This window comes from Cydia pomonella, chromosome 26 (genome assembly GCF_033807575.1).
Source record: "Cydia pomonella isolate Wapato2018A chromosome 26, ilCydPomo1, whole genome shotgun sequence".
NCBI lineage: Eukaryota > Metazoa > Arthropoda > Insecta > Lepidoptera > Tortricidae > Cydia > Cydia pomonella.
In genome coordinates, this window is record NC_084728.1 from 4,439,079 (window position 1) to 4,461,166 (window position 22,088).

The 22,088-nt window shown below is 36.0% G+C and overlaps 1 protein-coding gene across 1 annotated transcript in view; it reads left to right on the top strand.

The window, feature by feature from the left end:
• The window catches only part of LOC133532010 (uncharacterized), a 50,604-nt gene that overhangs the window by 17,771 nt on the left and 10,745 nt on the right, over window positions 1-22,088 (top strand). The window contains 2 exon segments of the mRNA XM_061870489.1: window positions 1,836-1,951; window positions 3,520-3,612. Coding sequence (XP_061726473.1) covers window positions 1,836-1,951; window positions 3,520-3,612 — 209 coding nt within the window.

Below are 22,088 nucleotides of genomic sequence, written 5' to 3' on the forward strand. Positions count from 1 at the left end.
AGAATATTCTTACAACCAGCATAGCTAAGTGGGTATAAGTCTAGTTTTGAATTTAACCTGTTGTACAAATAAGGGCCCAAAAAGACAAAAAATCTAGATGAAAATACGTGTTTTCTTTGTACGGTTTGTATACATATAATATCTTTACGCCTTTTGTTACTATATGCAGTGTTGAAAGGAATTTTGGTGTGCTGCTTAAGTGTTGTGCTTAATATAAATAGTTAATATAAATATGCTCTCAAAAACAGTATTCAAATTCAAATTGGCTGTAGTTTGACCGAAATTCGTAAAATAATTCACTTTGTGATTGCAAAGTTTCTACAGGGTTAGTTTGGGTCTACGTACTCTACGTAGACTGACAATTTATAAGGGACATGTTAAAATATTGAAAAATTTTGCTGTGTATTATAAAACACATATAAATTATATATGATTTAATAAGTATATTGAGTACTTCTTAACTTGATGATTATTCTTTAGCTAATATTTAAGACTGACGAGGCTACGCTAGAAAGGTCTGGGACTGGGGCGAGGCTGCCGACACTTTGTTTCATATGACGGATGATCGGCCATTGGATACTTTCTATAGGAAAATAAATATCGGACGCCTCAGCCTGGATTCGGATAGTGTGAGCTATCCATTAATATTAAAGGATAATTGACAAGGAAATGCCATCGGGTTATGTGTTGACGTCATAACCATAATGAAAAAAAAAATGTTTATTGCCAAAACTACAAAAAATACACAAAAGGAAAAAAATACATTTCATTGCTCAATAACTTACACAAAATACATTTACATCATAGAAGTATGTGATTTTGTGGTATAGGCAATGGGTACTAGTCTCAACTTTTTGGTAGATAAATGTGTATACCCTGCAATTGATCATTCATATCAAAGATTAAGATTTACCTAAGCTACAACACATTACAATTGGGATCCCTAACTAATAGTTAAGTATAATTTCAGGAACAAAACAACATTGAACAATACTGGTAAATACATTGAAAATGTAATTGAATGCACGTATGAATACATCTTGACTTGCATAACTTGCATTGCATGTAATATGCAGTAAGGATGAAATATGCATTTATTGCATGTAATGAATATTCTTCTATATTAATAACTATGAGTGCACGAAATTCTTAATGCCCGTAAGGCCCGTCCTTAGATATATGTCAATGGGTTTGACTTATTTTCTAAAGTTTTTTTTAAACTAATTATAAAGGAAAAATCGAAAACACATTAATAATTTTATATACAGCTAATTTTGTCTTATAAGGAATTGTATGTTGTATAAATATCAAGCAAAATAAGAAAGCATCTACTTAGTGAAATCTTGTTCATTTTAAAAGCATTTTAAATTCGCATGAGCATGCATTTTATCATTTAACTGCATTTATAACGTTAAATTTTAACGATTTTCTTATTCAAATTGCTACCGGACTTTTACGATTATGAAATGTATAATTATTCACGAGAATATTCTTAACTATGAATAAATTACTTATTGATTTTCACTTCCGTGTATAGAAGCTATATTCTAGCCATCCTAGATTTTTTAAAGATATACTTATGCAAAACGAGCATCATAAAATTAATATACGACCAATAGAGGCAAAAACAATTCATTATACATATTTGTGATATTTATGAACCGACTTCAATTCCAAGAAGGATGGGGCTCTGAATTCGACTGTAGCTATTTTTAAACGACTTCAAGATTTCAAAAGGAGCAGGTTCTCAATGCAGTCTGTGTTATCATTAAATATAAGGAACTTGGTATTTCCTTATCTGTGGTTCGTCTTCTATAATATTCTTATAATTTTAGAGCAAAGAGGCAAAAAGAAGAAGAAGAAGAAGGCCATCCTGAAGCTGCTGATTCTCGGAGCCGTGCTGAAAGCCAAGATCGGGACACTGCTGCAAATTCTGTCATTCAAGCTGCAGGTAAATTACTTTTTTTCTATACTCAAAATTTAACTCTTTAGCCGCTGAAGACGTCAGTCAAATATTAACTTTGCATGCCGACAAAGTTCCCGATGAGTCAATGACGAGCCGCATACGAGTATGATAGGCGTGGCGTTCAAGGGGATTGATGGCTTCTTTACACGATGGCCCAGCGTAGGCCAGTCCTAGGGACGCATTTATGCGTTAGAGGGATCAAGTGATATTGCTATCTCATTTCACCGCATAGCTGCGTCCCTTACACTGGCCTACGATGGGCAATCATGTAGAGGACCCATTACATATTTCGAACACTCATAGAAAAAAAAACATAATTTAGCTTCGTTTATCGCTATCGGACACGCTTGACACGCTCCTGTATGCTACATAGTCTAACGCTGCTAACAAAACGATTAGTGATAGTGACGTCACGGTCACTGAGAGTCCATCTTGAAGCACCTTTGAAAAACAACAAAAAATTGCGTTTATGTATATAGTTGATATAAAATCTTCTTTTGAATAAAATGTCGAATCCAATTTATTCCTTTTGGTAAGTTAAAAAAAAAAAACCTTAAATTGCGTTTAAGGTAAGCTTCAGGTCCTGTATTTTTTATCATTTCTATATATTATTTTAATTTCCACATTATTGTAATGAATTGCATATTTGCTATCTATTTTACCAGAATTTGTTATAACTACCGTTGGACTATTAGTAATGTCATCCTACCCATTCCGTACGTCGCCGTAGACGTCGATTACCAGGAAGTCTTCTTCGTTAAGAGGAAATATTAGTTGAGCCCCTTTTCAGATTTAATACATTTAAATCAATGTTTCTAAGTTGTTAAATCAGTGTAAAGTAAATCAAAAATGTGCGATAAAGACAACTGCAACTCTGTCCAAAAATCCGACGTAAAATTCTCAGAAATCGAGGATTCATTCCCGATGTTTTCCTCCTCCAAAACCTAACCAATCGTAATGAAATTTTGGGAATGGAATGAAAAATAAATTATCTGTGTCTGACCGTTTTGATTTTTGCATTTATTGTTGCCGATATTGTATGCTAGGCGTCTGTTTACGGCGCATCTATTTGACCGTTTTTAGCGCTGTCTGAAGTAACCTAGTTCTTATCAAAAAAAGCTAAATGTACAGACACAGGTACTGGTAATATGGAACTCGTATATAATAATCATCTAGGGCCAAAATCCAGACAGAGAAATGTCGAGAACGTTTTATGGAAAAATTACATACAACTAATGTTTCCTCTTAATGCACGCATGGTCACACATGAATGTGGATGAACGGCAGGCGATGAGTTTATGGACATAAGTAGTAAAATTACTGGACTGTACCACAGATCATATAATACTGTACAAGCCAAACCACAGATCATATAATACGCCAAACCAAGTAATATCGTTTTATACTACAAGTACAGGGAGCAATCTAAGCACTTACAAAAATATAAATATGCAAATTATTTTTTTACGGAACCCTCGTTGGGAGAGTCTAACTGGAAATTGACCGTTTTTTTTACTTTTTACTAGTTTTGTAACACATATTTTTCCTTGTAGGTTAAATTCTTCATCCTCGCGCTGATCGGTCTTGGCATCAACCTGGCGCGGTTCTGGATCGACGTGAAGAAACAGCATCAACCCCCGCAGAAGGTGAGTGTTCATCATGATACCTTACCAATAAGATGAATGTGGACTAGCGCTACTGTGTACAAACGTAGTCCCCATTTTTCTCTTTCGATTTTGACCAAAAAAATCACTAATTAATGTATGTGACTTATTTTTTATTTATTTATTTAGAACACAAACAGTCACATATACAAATGGATTTGAAGTACAATGTAGAGTACTTAACATACTTAAGAATCATAGACCTGGAGGTTCATTATTAAGTACATAATTACATAATATAATGTTTTGTTATTGTAAACTGACAGGTGAAATTTAAATATGTTAACTCTAATCAATAATAGGTAGTACCTATTTTATACATTCGTAATACAATAGAGAGCTTTACTGTCCAGTCCCGTGTTTAGGCCAAAAAAACTTATTGGGTGACCTAATGAGGGTATGAGATAATGAGGGACCTAACGAGATTGAAAAGCTTGATTATATAACTACTGTATACACTACCTTTTCTACGGGTCATTTAAAATAATACTATTTCTATTATAAAAACTAAATAATTAAAGAAAATTAAGTATCTAAATAGTACAAAATACATCAACGCGTGCATAATATATGAATATTACTCATGAAATAGTCGCGCGTTGGTGTCCTTTCCCACGTCATTAGTCAATTTCATTATAGTTGTCTACATCGTTTGCTTATGAATAATATAGTTCAGTTGGGAGCCCATACATGAAAAGTGCGCAATTACAGTTTGGTATACGAAATCATAATTCAAGTCGACGAGTAGAAAAAACACAATACTCTTTATTTTGACCTTAATAAATAAACGATTATCACAACTTAAAAGTAAAGGTATGATAATTGGTGATGACGACCAGTTTGGCCTAGTGGATAGTGATCCTGCCTACGAAGCCGATAGTCCCCTGGTTCAAATCCTGGTAAGGACATTTATTCCTGTGATGAGCATGGATATTTGTTCCTGAGTCATGGGTGTTTTCTATCTATTTAAGTATTTATAAATATTTATATAGTTGTCTAACAAGGAAGGGTACCCAACTGTCCGACTCCGATTTGATTCATTTTGATATATGTTATAGAGTAGTCTAAAATAACGGACACGTATTTTTTTAGCTGCCCAAACTCAACCTGTTAGGAGAAAATGGCCTTCAAAGTACTAAAAAGTTACTAAATCTTCTAACTCCTATAGAAAGTGATGCTCAAGCAACTTGCTAGTTAATGGCTGGTTTGAGTATATGTTTGAAAGCAGCAAAAAATAATGAGCACGTGTTTTGTTATATCGGCTAAAACTCATTTTTTCCTAAAAAAATCGACATTCAAAGTTTTATTATATTTTATTTATTTATTTAATAATAAAGTAAATATTGTAATATTACATTTGTACGAATTATTGTACCGTTTATGCTCAAATAAACATTAAAACAGGTAAAGTAAGCCCTAAATGGCTGACCTATTAGCTATGTGCGAAGTTGGTGCTGGGGCAAATACAAGCAACACCAACGCACGACTCGGTGAAAATATTAACTTTTGTGGGACATCTTCATACTATTTGGCAGCCGCCATCTTAAAATAAGCAATATGTCCCACACCAACTAGGGCGGCGCCATAGTCATGCACGGAACAAACAAATAGAAATTGTTTATTGACCTACACTACTTTACTCGCATGAAAGAACATACATATAATTTCAATCCATCGAATGTTCTAGTAGAAACTTCACAATCCATAGATAATATATACAATTGAGTTATTTTAATGTATGTGCTTAAAGCAGATACACTTTCCAGATAGATTTTAGGACATTGACTCGCCTATTGCTATCTATATTTCTGTGGCCCTAGTGAAAAAGGGTACAAGTCTCTGGCAGCGCAGGTGTAAAGGGGTGTAAGTTCCACGTAACACTTATGCCCTTATACACCTAAACTGCCAGAGACTTGTACCCTTTTTCACTAGGGCCACAGATTTATTCTTTTAACATTATGGCTACGTCCAGTGCTATTTCGCCAGTATCAAGGTATTAGGAGCTTTAAATACGACTAAAATTGTATGGTTAGTACAAGACAGTGTACGGTGATTTTATTAGCTCTTGTAAAGCGAGATAGCGATAGCTGGACTTTACAAGTAGCCTCGGCCCGTACCAATGAGTTTTTCGGAACTTATATACGAAATATCATATGTTATTTACCAGCCGCTTTTCGGTGAAGGAAAACATCGTGAGGAAACCGGACTAATCCCAATAAGGCCTAGTTTACCCTCTGGGTTGGAAGGTCTGATGGCAGTCGCTTAAAATACTAGTGCCTACGTCAATTCTTGGGATTAATTTCCAAGTGGACCCAGGCTCCCATGACAAAGGGACAAAAATGCTGGGACAACGCAAGGAAGCTAGTCAGAATACACCTGTTAGTCGGCAATTATCTGAAATCGCATGCGATTTGATGCACCATTTGTTGCAACATTTATAGAAGCCTTTATATTTACATATCAGCAGCCGATCTTAAGATCAGGCAGATCCTGAAATTCCTAGGCATATCGTTAAACGTGAAACTCTTTGTCTCATTCCGTGAGTCGACGAAGCCCCGCTATGCGGGGCTCCTCTATTTCTGGACAGTTTGTCATTCATTCTTTTTTTTCTGAAGCCACCTAAGGCACATATCCTACCTATGACTACCGTCAAAACATTACACAGAACATTACAATCTGCCTGATCTTACGATCGGCCGCCGATATATACAAAACGCCAAAAATCATAATTCACGCATGTTTTCGCTTTTCATATCTCACTTAACTAATACGAATGCTTAACGGTATTCGCATCACGAAAGAAAGTGCTTATTACCGCGACCTTAATCTTTAGATTAAATATTATAATTAACTGCATAAAACATGCTTGTGCGCATATTAATTTGGTAAAACTCGGTCTAACGAATATGATCTCTATTTCATTGTGTTAAGGTTGATTTATATTAGGAAAGTACGTGGGAAAGAGGGTAAGGATTAGTACCTAGTTGTATGAAGGATCGTAATACGGATATATTTATACTTCGTCTAAAATAAATAGTGAGTAACCATATTCAGCCATTAGGATTAGATAGAAATTCACAGAAGCAAGCCTATGGTTTAAAAAAAAAGCACAATCTTTATAACCAACTTATTTTTATTGAAGTAACAAAAGAAACTCTACATACGGACACGTAATCTTCCTTGTGCTCAACGATGTACACTTAGGAAGATCTCCTGAGGGATCTCATTAGCAGACAAAAATTTAATTTAATAAAAACCGGCCAAGAGCATGTCGGGCCACGCTCAGTGTAGGGTACCGTAGTTACTCTTCCGTCACAATAAGCTAAACTGGAGCTTAAAGTATAGTAAAATGTTAACCAAGGGATGAAACGGTACCTTTCACGCGAGTTAAACAAATAGGCATATTTGCATAATCAGTACCTAATTAAAGTAAGTCTTTTTACTATGAAGGGAAAACTTTTTGTGATAACTCAAAAACAGCTAAACTGATCATGTCCGCTATAGTTTTCATTTAATGTCTTTCTTAAGCTCTACTTTCACGATTTTTTTCATATTTTTTGGACCTATGTTTCAAAAGTTAGACGGGGGGGGGACACTTTTTTTTCTTTCGGAGCGATTATCTCCGAATATATTCACTTTATCAAAAAATGTTTCTTGAAAACCCCTATTAGTTTTGAAAGACCTTTCCAACGATACCCCACACTCTAGGGTTGAAGCGAAAAAAAAATTTCACCCCCACTTTACGTGTAGGGGAGGTACCCTAAAAAATTGAATTTTTAGATTTTATTGTACGACTTTGTCGGCTTTATTGATTTATATATCCATGCCAAATTTCAGCTTTCTAGCACTAACGACCACGGAGCAAAGCCTCGGACAGACAGACAGACAGACGGACATGGCGAAACTATAAGGGTTCCTAGTTGACTACGGAACCCTAAAAAGCGACCTGCCCTGTCTTCTACGGGTTACACAAATTACACACTTAAACCTTCCTTAAGAATCCCTCTATTGATAGGTGAAAACCGCCGTTCCATAGAAAAAAAATCCGTTTAGTAGTTTTTGAGTTTATCGCGAACATACAATACAGACATACAGACAGACAGACGCGGCGGGGGACTTTATAATATGTAGTACGAGTAGGTATAAAAACCAGACACTATCAGTAATTTTGTCATTATTTTTAACATGTTCATTGGCATTATTTTTAACGGTACTTTGCGTGGGTTCTTTCGACCAGGGGGTAGTCAAAACAGTTGATTACGAACCATTGAAAAAAAGAGATAAATAACAATTCCATCGCTCATAATGTTCATTCTTACCGAGGACAACGCCACTTTTCACAACAGTCATATCACGAGTTCCCATATAACAAGTCGAAAATTCGAACTTGCCTCTAGGGCCGAAGACACTACTTAGACTGAGAAGAGCAACCTCTTATCTGAGCATTGATAAACCTTACGTCTTCTCAATAAGATTCATTTTCCGTTAACATAATGGACGGTGGTAGTTGCATTCCGATACATCCGCGGTGCAACTCTTGGGGTCGACTGTTGCACTTTCTCTGTATGCATCTTTAAATCAGCAACTGGTTATGGCGGTACCCAGAAATATACGATACAAACTGGAAGTATCACCCTTAAGAGGAAAGGGGACGGCCGCTTCTACAAAACGTAGTCCCCATTTTCCTCTATGGATTTTGACATTATGGAAAATATTTTTACATAATTTGATGTATATTAACAATAACTATGCCCTTACGTTTGACTTTCTTCGATTTTTTGATTATTGTAAAAATGAGGAGCGAAGAACAGGTTTCATACAATTTTTAGGGTTCCGTAGCCAAATGGCAAAAAACGGAACGCTTATAGATTCGTCATGTCCGTTTATGTCACAGCCACTTTTTTCCGAAACTATAAGAAGTATACTGTTCAAACTTGGTAAAATGTATTCTATGAACCGCATTAAGATTTTCACACAAATATAGAATTTAACAATAAATTTTGGGGGTTCCCCATACTTAGAACAGGAACTCAAAAAAATATTTTACATCAAACCCATAAGTGTGGGGTATCTATGGATAGGTCTTCAAAAATGATATTGAGGTTTCTTATATCATTTTTTTCTAAAATTAACCGTTTGCGCACTTGGCCGCTTTTTTAAATGCTTCTAACTCTTATAATAATGAAAAAAATCGAAAATAGTCGTAGTCGATATACAACAAATTGTGTCAAAATATTTTCAATAATGTTAATATCTAGAGAAGAAAATGAGGACTCCGTTTGCATGAAAAGGGAATTTCGCGCGGGGCCTCCACTTCGTTTATTGTTTATTCATACAACACACAAGCTTACAGTTCAGTACCCCTAGTGTAAATTTAGTCGATAGCGAAACGTGAAGTACGCGTTTGCGTTAAGTCTCATTTTGTATGGGTTTTTGAACAGCGCGCCGAGCGGGACGTTTTGGAAAGTCAAAAATCTCATACAAAATGACACTTAACGCAAACGCGTACGTCACGTTTCGCTGTCGAAAATATTTACACTAGGGGTACTGATACCAAAGCGCTTACATGTTAAATAATAATATTAATAATTAGAATTATTTACAATATCCACAAATAGTTAAACATTACAAACTAGGTACAGTCAGCATCAAAAGTAGCGGATCAAATAACGATTCATAAGTATCTACCATTCTGTAACAGCTTAACAAAAAGTGATGTCTTTAACATAGAACAACTAAGACTGTAAAAGATATACTTTTGAGCACGAATTTCAGAAATTTATCTATATTTGGAAAAGTTATCCGGAATATCAGATACTTTTGGCGCGTTGTTTCATCCGCTACTTTTGATGCTGACTGTACAATCACTCCATATAATGATGCATATCGTATCCTGATGCGTAAGCCTAGATACTGTAGTGCATCAGACATGTTTGCGACGGCCAGAGTACCTGACTTCTTCGCGATCCTCAGAGCCAGGGTAGCCTCCTTTTCGGAAGCTATTAGAAGCTTGAAAAACGACATTGTGAGGACGATAACTGAGAACCCAAATAGTCATGTTTTTAGGCATTGGCTATCTGTTCATCAGAGCGAGAACCGGAAATAATAATATTGAATTGTTTAATACTCATTATTTTCATTTTGTTAAAGTTAAGCTAGTTTATAGTTAGTTTTTAAACATATATGGGTTTTTTTTATGCCTGCAAGAAAACATTTTATTATTATTTATTTATTATTATTATTAAAAACATATAAAGCTGTGGAAAACGAGCCTGGTGAGTCATAAAAGACATCAACATCAGAGAGCCTACCACAAACCACGTTCGACGTGTTACCTCTCTGTTGCACTTGTAGATTCATACGTAAGTGTGACAGGGAGGCAACACGTCGAACGTGGTTCGCGGTAGGCCCTCAGGTCTGTGGATTGATAGTTCGTTTAGGAGTGAGTCTTTCGTCTTCTGGCAATTAGCGACTAAGATGACCTGCTTTATAATCGGGAAGATTAGGTTTATAGAACTTTATTTTCTCAGAGAAACTTACCTAAAACACTCGAAAAGTATTCAAAATTGAAAAACTTCTACATTAAAAAATTTTGGTTCGAAAATGAAAGTTTTCTAATGTTCTGTGAACTTTCCGAAAACTTTTCCATATACATGAGGGCAACGTACGACCTTGTATTAACTTACTGCCTCAGAGTTGACAGACTGGTTGCATCCCACCGCTGCATGAAGGTCTCGAGGTCACCTTGCACTTTCTCTGCATTGATGCACCTAGCAGCGATAACTTGAAATAAAGGCTATGATAGACTAGATAAGTATCGAACGTGAGAACATTTGCGATAGGCCAAAGATATATACTACACATGTGGGGTAATTGACCTGACTAGATAATACACAACACAACACACACAACACAACACAGCACACCCCAACACAACACAACACAAGACCAAACGATTAAAAGTTCTCTTCTTCTTCTTCTTCTTCGCGTTGTCCCGGCATTTTGTCTGGAGCCTGGGGTCCGCTTGGCAACTAATCCCCATAATTGGCGTAGGCTAGTTTTTACGAAAGCACCTGCCATCTGACCTTCCAACCCAGAGGGTAAACTAGGCCTTATTAGGATTAGTCCTGTTTCCCCACGATGTTTTCCTTCACCGAAAAGCGACTGGTAAATATCAAATGATATTTCGTACATAAGTTCCGAAAAACTCATTGGTACGAGCCGGGGTTTGAACCCGCGACCTCCGGAATGAAAGTCGCACGCTCTTACCGCTAGGCCACCAGCGCTCTACTACTATTACACGCCGCTTATTATACGCCGTCCTATTGCTATTAAAATAATTTAGAATTTGTCACTAATATTTCAAAACATATACTTGTTAAGGTGCCGTAGATTCAGACAGCAGAGTTTTTCTCTGCATTGATGCAGCTTGTATATAGTCAAGTGTAAAAATATGGGTGTCCGCATCTTACTCAAAAATATGTCCCATAGCATCTTATTCCAGTGTAATAAGAGCGTAATACCATATTTATGAGACGATTCTTTCGATACATATTTTTGCACTTGACTGTACCGGCGATAACTTGAAATAAAGGCTATATAGACTAGATAAGTCTCGAACGTGGGAACGTTTGCGATCTTGGAGGATTTAACAACTGGACCCCTGTAATTTTCTGTACAAAACAGTCCGTTTTTGCAGGGGTGGGGCACGCCAAATGTATGGGCCATGTCCGATAAAAATCAGTCCATACAATACATATGACCATTAGCCGAGCTTTCCGACACAGGGACTCTTAAAGGCGCAGCCCAGAAGGTGCGAGAGTTATTTTAAACGTCAAACTTCTATGAAATAATGACGTCTGCTGCTTGCACCGTCTGGGCTGTCAAAATCGCTGCCAACTTAGCTTGGTCTGGCTCTAATTTCTCGTGCAAGATGTACCGCGTGCAGTAGAAAGTGCAACGGTTGACACTAAGTTGACCTTCATTACGCCACGGGCGATAAAAGCGGAGATGACTCATTCATACTGATCCTGTGGCATTCGTGTTTGCAAACTTGTATGAAAGTGAAATAATTGACATTGACTCTGTGAGGGTCACCTCTTTAGGGCACTTCATTATTACACGGGCAACAGAAGCGAAGATAACTCATAACAAGTCTATTTGTTGTCGGCAATCCATATTTGCACATAATTACATAATAATGCATACAAACTAATTGATAAACAAATATAAAGTCATTTTAAAGGACAATTTAACAAAAAAAATCAAAGGATTGTCGGCAATTATTGAAAAATCAGTCAAGTTATTAACACCTGTCATGTGTTAATAACTTGACTGAAAGTGCCATCCTTAACGTAGTGTTATATTGTAACGCATATCTCATAAAATATAATAGGTGACGTGTGTGGTCGAGGCCTTAAGAACGACATTTATTTATTTTAACTTTATTGCAGTATAAAAAAAGTACAAATATCGGACTTAATGCCTTAAGGCATTCTCTACGTTATCTAATTTGTTTTCCTTTATGCTGTTCCCATTCTAATATTATTTCTTTTCATTGCGATTACAAGTTTATATTATAGAGTGTAGAGGTACTTTCAATAGTAATGTAATGTCATTCTTAATAGTCACTATTCACGATAAGAACGTAGATGACTTTTTATTATTTATTACAGCTCTTACCTATAAGTTTAATGTCGGGTGCAAAACTTTTAGTATTAAATTTACTAGTATTGCCACCAAGAAGGCCATCAAACAGTAGAATTGTCAATAGTACTTGTGTAAATGTTAATGCACACATTAATCACAAGTTACACAATTTATCTCCATGACCTTTCTCCGCGCTTTCCATGCCCCGTGGCAAACCATGCATCCGTGACTGAGATTATATTTCTAAACGCATCAACATTAATATCGGAAACAAGCTTGTAAGAATTTGACAATGTATGTGGTATCTCGGTTTGCGCCATTCACGATGACGCGCAGATTTGTCGAATCTCTCCTTTAGTAACATGACAATACGAGTTAAAGCACGCGTCTTCGTGAATGACACGATCTAGAACGGTTTTTAAACTAAGGTATTCCTAATTAGCCCCGATTTAGCCCCGATAAAGCGTATGTAGAGCGCTGCCATTGGTGCTTTAGAAAAATCCCCCGAATACTAGCCAATCCCGGCAGCTGTATTTGTTATAGACCGCGGGCCAGGAGCGTATTCCGTCAGTCATCGCCTCCCGGCTGATACTTTGTCAGATGATAGTTTAGATGTTGTTTTAAACTAAAAAAACCGTCAGCCGGTTCTATCGCGGTGGAATGACCGTCAGCTGTAAAATAAAAATATGCGCATTACCACTTTACGTGCGGCGAAGTATGCGTAATGTGTAAATTGCGTAATCCGTTGATGGCTTTTCAGGCCTTTACTGATAAAATGCTACATGCAAAGTTTCATGATTTGTTATTGCTATCATAAAAGGTATAGCGCTTATTTTTTATATATTCATGCGTCCAGCTGATGTACTTATCACCGTAATATAACCGGCTGAGGTTTTTTTAGTTAACAACAGCATCTGAACGATTATTATTATTATTTAAACTTTATTGCACATAAAAAAGAGTACAACAGGCGGAATTAATTCCAATGGGCATTCTCTACCAGTCAACCATAAGGCAAAACAGAAAAACTTCGAGGTGGGTGCAGTGAGAAATAAACAAAAAGACCGTAACTTTTGAGCGAAATAAAATTTCTAAATATATACTATAGTATGTTTAATTATACCTTATGACTATGAGTACACTAATATATACATATATATTGATAAACAAGGATAGATACGTATACATACAATTGCACGTGCGTTATGGGTTACCTACCAAGGTAGGGCACAGCACAGCGGATATCATTCCAAATCTAGAGCAGAGCCCAACTGGGGAAGTACATCCACCTTACAGAAAACCACAGCCAAATAACACTAGACCCTACTCTTAGTGTTGTGTTTCTGCCGGTGAGTAAGGTTGCCAGAGCTCAACGAGGGTGCGGAATGTTAGGGTCGGCAACGCGCATGTAACTCCTCTGGAGCTGCAGGCGAATATAGGCTACGGAGACTGCTTACCATCAGGCGGGTCGTATGCTTATTTGTCACCGACGTAGTATTAAAAAAAAAGGTGCATTAGCAACAATAAATGAATGTATGTGTAATATTATTTTAATGATGTGCGAAATAATTGTAAATTAATCACCTACTGTAGCCCTCTTATATTGCTGTGCCCTTACAGGGTGTCACATGTACCTATACCTATATGTTCCATTCCATCCATGCTTGTAATGTGATATGCAATAAACTATTCTATTCTAAAACTTGAGCCGATATTTAGTTAATTAGGTATTAGTATTGGTTTATTTTGGTCACGTCAAATCAGGGTACGATTATGAATCAACGCACGTATGCGACGCGCTCTAATCTTATGTATGTATGTTTGTATGTCTGCATGTATATGGGTAAGAGGTACGGCCATCCGCTTTCAGACCTGTTTGTCAACTGGTTGGTGAATTTGTTGTTTTACTGGTTTAAGCTTAATAGTGAATTTATATAGCCGATTCTGAAATATCAGTTTGATATAGATCGTATCATGAATACAACATTGATCGTGAGCACCAATCTGTTTTTTTGGGCTATTTACACTTAAATTGAATAGTAAAGAATAGAGATAGAATTCCGGAACTTAGTAAATTTGTTTTTGGAAACTCACTTTTCATTACCACTCTCTTTTTAAAATTTCTCAAATAATTAATAGAATCAGGCGTTACTTTGCGGAAATCCATGCTAATTAAAACAAGAAATATTCCTTTGCTAATCCGCGAGAAAATAACGTGCTAGTCAATCAGTGCTGACCCGTCATACTTACTTGCGTATTTTTACTTGCAATTAATGTTCCCACCCTCCCACCGCAAAAATAAATACATAAATAAATACAACAACCCACCATCAAAAGTACAAAACTCGACACGTGTTTCGCCTCTCTACGAGGCATCCTCAGGAGATGCTGGAGATGTTGACGGTCTGACTCCCGACAACTGACTGAGCTGTCTAGAATGGTCGGCCATATTTATACCTTGATCAGTCCCCCTACTGTGCAAGTGTGTGTGTTTTTTTTTTTAATTTCTCAAATGTTAATAGTTAGTAAGTTATTGTCTAAAAACAAAATACCGTTTTTTTATAACTTGTGCAATTTTTAAGTGCTAATACACAGTTCTGATATATTTTTCTAGACATAATTCCAAATCCAATGAGGTACCAGGTACCACATGTATTTTTAAGAGCAGTATCTCTTTTTTCACCAGTAGGGCTAATATGGTCGGCTCTTTATCATTTGTCACCATGCCTGTCACGTTCTAACAAGTATGTAAGTGCGAAAGTGATGTGTATAGTGACAAGCGATAAAAATGGAACCATGCTGCCAACACAGGTCTCTATTGTCCCCATAAAATTTTAAGTCATAATGTATTGTTTGTCCGCATTTTCGTTAGCCATTTCGTTTTTCTCAGAAACGCGTAACTTTTCAGGATTGCCATAATACAAACCTAACCTAACCTATCTATAGGATAACCTAAGGAAATTCCTGAAAATGTAACGGTTTCAGAGTTATGACTAATTATAATATGACTATTATTACATTATGACTTTCAATAATTATGCCAAAATAAAGGGATCCGATTTTCACCATTTTGAACTTGTCGACTAGACTATTATGTTCGCAAATTCCAATTCTCGAGTAACAGCATTTTTTGATATTGTTATGTAAACTCCTATGTTTTCTGATGAGGCATTTCTTATAAGGGTGCGCGCTTATTGGTGCGCGTGAGATGCCTGATGATAAGGTCGTATGAAAATGAAATGTAACCACTTCAAATTGTTAAAGCCAAATAGGCCTCCCAATCACGATGAATAGGCAGGTTCAGATATCTCCGGAAACATTCGCCGGAAGAGATATTTATTCAACACAACGGCGCTACGTAGAATAGCTGTCTAATTATTATTAGTACATAGTATAATTAAGGAAGATTGAGGACTTCACACACATTACGATGTTTTCCTTCACCGAACAGCTAATACATTGGCGGTACGTTGTAATATGTTGTCTCGCAGGTTTGCACGATGTAATGGGAATGTCAAAATAACGCTATTTAAAGCGTTTTGCCAGAACTTTTACACGTGCAGTCTGTGGACAAATTATACTAAAAAGGCCCTCAATGCCCTGCGCGTCCAGTACAACAATGGGTTCAGGATGTTGTTGGGACTGCCTCGTTTTTGCAGCGCGTCAGGTATGTTCGCGGAGGCGCGCACTGATTGCCTTGGTACAATAATACGCAAAAGGACTGCCTCCCTGATGCGTCGCGTGCGTGACAGTTCCAACAGCCTCTTGCGCCTAGTGTTAGAATCGCCTGCTTGCGCCTTCTGGAAACACTGGGAGGGAGTACATATGGGATCCAGAGGCTTAGTGTATAATTTATTATGAGTTAGTATAGTAGTTAACTAACATAGAATTAAGGGAATGTACACTAACACTATGGACATGGTCCGAAATAAATAAATTGAATTGAATTGAAATTGAATACTAAATTTCGTACATAAATTCCGAAAAACTCATTAGTACGAGCCAGGATTAATTTGAACTCGCGCTCTCTCGCGCATGAGAGGAGGCCTGTGCCCAGCCATGGGACGTATATATAGGCTAAATTATATATCATAATATATAATTATGGAAGAATGTTTACTGTAGTATAGTTCTTCACCATAACTAATGTAAAAAGTACAGCACCAAGCATGAATCTTGACAAGCATGCAAAATACACGCAGAATTTTTTTTTTTCACCACACCAGTTTGTAAAGGCTCTCTTGATTGTTCAAAAACTCATGATAAAGTTGCATTTTATCCACATGTGGGGCAAAGTAATCTGATGCAAATTTTGAGTTGTTTCCTTATGTTAGCTGGTAGAATTGACTTTTAAATGATGATTTTTAATGATAAATATTTAATGACGTTCATTTGCATTTGATTTGGTTTGATTTTGTTAATATTTTCCTCGGGTTGGTCTGGTGAAAAATTTTGTATTTCACTCGGGGGCAAAATTTGTTTAACCCTCGTCCCTTGAAACCCTCGCAACGCTCAAGATTCCGATTTTAGAATCTTTCGCTTGCTCGGGTATCAATATTAGCACGAGCGCCGGTTAAACAACAACTTTGCCCCCTTGTAAAACAAATAACTATTAAAGTAGCAACAAGTTAATCCTTTTTCCCCTACATACATTAAGGCCCCAGGTTTGTGTTCTTCACTCACTCTCACTGAGCGTAAGCGTGAGCGAGATGGATATGCGTACTCGGGACCGCGGAATTTTGATTTGTTGTAAGTTTTAACAAAAAATGTTTGATGCTATTTTCATTTTTTTAGCCTTTGTGTACAAATTGTTAAAAAAATTTAAAATGCGTTTTAATGTTCGTGAGTTTGCTAATTAAATTATTGGAAAAAGTATTGTTATCTAAAAAAGAGGTGCGATTTTTCAAAAACTCCGCTCTTTCAGAGAGCACCGACCACCTACGGCAACTTAATTTCAGGTTATTTCAAAGTAAACGTCCACGTTGAGAGGCTAATTCCAATAGTTGTTGATAACTTGATAGCCCGAATAAAATAAATAGATGTGCTGTTCACATTTTAAATTCATCAATCTATGAATTCTTAAGTTATCAATAGGGTTGTTTCCAATTTTTTTAAACGCTTGTATTACGTTCTATATTAACTAAAAGTTGCCCTAAAATTCAACTTTTATACTAAAAACGGCTTTAAATATGTTAAATTAACAAAATATATTTTGACAGATGCTTTCGCGCCCAAAACGCTCTTTGAAAATTGTGTGACGTCACAGTTTACGGTTTGACACATAACTACATACACACGTAGAAGATACGAACTGTCAACTGACATTTGTCATTTGTTGTTTATCGCCTAACTGTCAACAGTGTCAATCCGAGAGTTGTGACGTCATCAGAATCTTCCATGACGTTTCGAGTTTGGTCACGTGACGTGTGCGAAAAGATATTTTAAATTCAATATTTACAAAAATATGGTCATTACAGGTCCCCTAAAAGTAGTTTAACATGTTCTTATAAGCCAAAAGAATTTATTGGGATAAAATTCTGCCCTAAGATTTGTAGATGGAAACAACCCTATTATAAATAAAACAATTTACTCTTGTAAACACAGTGCACGGCTACACCCGGCCGACGCCATGACGCAGTGTTGCTAGCGCATCAGCCATTTATTCAGTCAAACACCACAGATGACAACTGTAGAAACTTTGTCATTCTTCGACAATGCAATATCATTTGAAGATTCTATGCTAATCATGATCATCATTCAAATTAAGAAGTCAATTGCATAAACCGGTTCTATACAAACCATTTCGAAAAATCCTGACTTTCTCTTCAGTGTAAGTGGTCACGAATCATGATAGGATCAAGTTGCGGCCATTTGTTTCCGGCGACCGTATTGAAGTCATGACTCAACGAAGTAATTTCGAGAATTGGAACCTTGGTAATATGAATTTCTAGGGATACGCGAGAAAAATTAACACATCCCGTTCTTATGTGACATATATTTTATGTATTTATTAACAACTACAAATTCCCTAACATTCATATTCGCATTCGCACATTCGCATCCGGGACATTCGGATTCGCGAATGTGAAGAATGCGACATTCCTGACAATCCCGACATCCCAGCCTCTAAGCTAAATTTTAACTCATTTTTATTCATTTTGAGGACTGATTTGCTTAGATAATTAATTTGAAATTACCTTGCCTAATTGTGGTGACAAATTCAATACACAAAGGGTCTAGCAGGCTAAGCGAACAAGAAGTGCCCCCAACGATGGATTTTGTCGATATTTCTGGTAGTGTACTGTTAGGTCCTAAGGACCCTCCATGCTTAACATCAGACCTCGATTCTCTTTTGTTTGCGAGTTATTCAGGATAACGTAAAATAATTAGGGTATCATTGAAAGTGTCATATTTTATAAACGATTCAAGTTACGTGAACCAAACAAAATTATATTTGATAACAATAAAAAAAACTACAAAATGCATATTTTTACCAGCATCCTGTCCTTAAACTTCATTGCAAAAAATAAAAATATTTTTTTCCCTCCCATTTTTTTTTTTTACTTATCGCGGAGGTACACCTCCAAAAAAAATATGCATGAGTAGCCACTAATGTCCACTACATACACATATAAAAATATTTGCACAAATCTTCGTGCTTCATGTCAAAAAAAAACGATTCTCCAATAAGTAGTCACTGGCATTATATGTACAGATAGAAGTACATCAACGATGACGTGTCAGCTTTGATAACATCTGACACATAATATTATCTGCATTTGTTTTTTGCATTTTGTAGTGGAAAATGGAAAACATTAAATGCAAGTCTTGTAAAAAAACATTAAAAAATATCCGTGGGAAACAAAAATGCATAGAAACAGAGCAAGAGGCTGATTTATATAGCAAATGCACTAATATGTTAATTTGCATAAATGATTTATTGTGTGGTAAGTGTCGGCTTTTAGTGTATAAACATAAAGCAGTAGCATCAACTTCTGCGAGTACATGCACAACAATTGGCGATGCTGGCTCTTCGTCTGCAACCTACTGATTTATGTTTATACCCTAAAAGTATAAGTGGAAATCTATAGTTTGGACAGGGTCCGTCTCATTTCAAACATGTACAGAGAGAATCATACTGTATTTGTCTTACGCTAGTACGAGCACCCACCAAACCAAAGAAATAGAGGAGTATAGTAAACACCCCTATAATGGAACAGGCACCAGTAATGGGATGGTATAGACAAATCCTGTAAAACAAGTATTTACCATCAGTTTTTAATCGCTGGCAACATTTTACCATAAACAGGAGCCAAAGAGCTGCTTAAGTTTAATTTTTCATTGATATTTGTTAGTTTAAAAGTTAATGGCGCCGTACATCCCATGACTAGAGCAAAAAAACATAGTTTTAATTGGTTAATAATATTGAAACCAATTGCAGTAGCTTTCATTAAATACATAGAAAACATAAAGGACGAATTGGACATTCAACTTTTAAAGCATAAAGCGGTAGAAATTTTAGAGATGTCGGTGATATATCAAAAATACTCCAAATTTTCTCTTAAATGTCCCATGATTGGTGCCGTTAACACATAGTTTTCTCTGTTCTTATTTACTGACAAATTGGTTAGCCCGACCATATCCATTAATAACTTTGGTGAAATGCTATTACACGAGTAATTTACGAGTATACGAGAAAATAATACCTATCTTGTTCCAGTTTGCAATTTGTTTCTTTAAATTGTGGGGTCAACTTTCGAAGTCAAACTATAACTGGTTTTAATTCCATTTCTTTGTGAAATACTGTTTTTGCGTGCGTGCATTTCTCTACAAAAATCTATCAACCAACTTACTTGAATACATTTTTCAATATTAAACTTTATCTACTTAGTTGTAAGGTTCTGAATGCAATAATTAAACTTGTTTGGTAAGTGGGTAAGTTACATGTGTGGTGAAATTTGACATGAATTTGCAAAATTTTTGAGTGAAATTTTTAAGTGTGTGAATGTTTTGTATGCATACATAATTTTCAATATTATTGTCTGTATGTTTTACGGACGTTTATATGGATTAATTCGAAAATGTAGAATTTGATTTAGCTCAAAATGGGAGCCTGTTTTTATACATATATGCACATGTCATGTTCTTGCGCGCTTATATTAATAAATAGTACATTACGATACAAGTGCGAAAAGTAGAAAATTCGCAAAGAGTGGCGATAGATGAAAACACGACCAAATGGAGTGTTTTAAATCGATACGAGTTGCGAATTACCTTTTCGCACGTTTGTACAAGGTTTTACAATGGCTCTTAAAATTTTCGACATAGTTACGTAATGTGCTAATTATCGCACTAGTGCGGTAAAGTATCACCACATGTGTTGAAGTCTTGTCAAAGGTCCCACTTGTCGCTTACCCTGTTAAAGCGTCCATATGGCAAGTGTAAGCATCACAATAGTTAATATCCTGTATGTGGCCTTATACTGATAATAACGTGTAGTATGCACCGGGCTTTATACTTTTTGGTTGTTGTGTTTATATAAATCATTTTAGTTTTATATAGAGAACTGTCAGATTTTGGCGGAATGCCGTCGACCGATATTATGTACGATTTGTTCTTAGTTAATACGGTGTATTGATGTAATAAAAGAAATATTAACTGGATGCAGTGGTTTGTATGATAAACCCCATTTGCTGAGCTTTAAAACAATGGACTTCTACATCTCAGAAAGCGGGATTATGAATTCAAATGCCCACATAGATATTGGATGCACTTAATTTATTTTCACTTGTATAGAGGTGCATAAAAATGTAAGTTGCTTGGTCTTTTAAATGTTTGTTTCATAGTCGAAACAGTTGAGTTGATAGTATATAAATGATACAAGATTTCATTAGCTTGTTTGTTTTGCTCGCTAAAGAGAACGATTGACAGTTCGTTTCGTTTGCATAAATCAAAAGTTTTGTTTTAAATTTTCAATGTACTGTACATAGTTACATACATTTGCTATGGTATTGACCTATTTATTAACCCGTGTTCTTGTCATTGTTTGTTTTCGGTTTTGTGAGATGAGACGGAATACAATGAGAGTAGATCTCGAAAATGCAAGCGCAAGCAATCAACCATCAACTTTCTGGTGAGACAAGAGCCATACTTAAGAGCCTGTGACATGGTTATGAAGGAAGGCAACGCGGTAAGGATGGCATTGTGCAGTGCAAGTGCTCAGTGAATCTAGTTATTAACACTGAGTTGTATAATGACATTCTGTAAGTTGAATGTTGACTATTACTATTTTTGGATGGACTAATGGCAATGAAAGGTTTTTTTTAATTATGCATGAGTATATAATACTTATATATGTTAAGAGATAACAAAAAAAAGGTATTGGATTGGTATCCTAGAGGTTTTTGCTATGATGGAATGATGGTATAACTAAGATGAGAGGAAGAACTTAATCTGTCAGCGGGCTAGAATTGTAGGACAGTGGCCCATGATAGTTTTAAAGAAAAAGAGCTAAAGGAGGCCTTTAGCAAGCAGCACACTCATTAAAATATACTTCTATCTACTTTGGTCTCAATAGAATCTTAATAAAAATCATTTAAATCATTTTGGATAAAATACACAAATGAATTCGTTTATGATTTGATAACAAACAAATTATTTATTTATAAAAGTTATTTAGGTTTTAGGTACTCATATGGGAAAATTCAAAAGAAAAAAGTTAATTGAAGATATTGAATGATATAGGTATAAGCATTTACTTGCCTATCATTGCTAAGTATATTGAAAATTATTTATCTGGAAATTTAAAG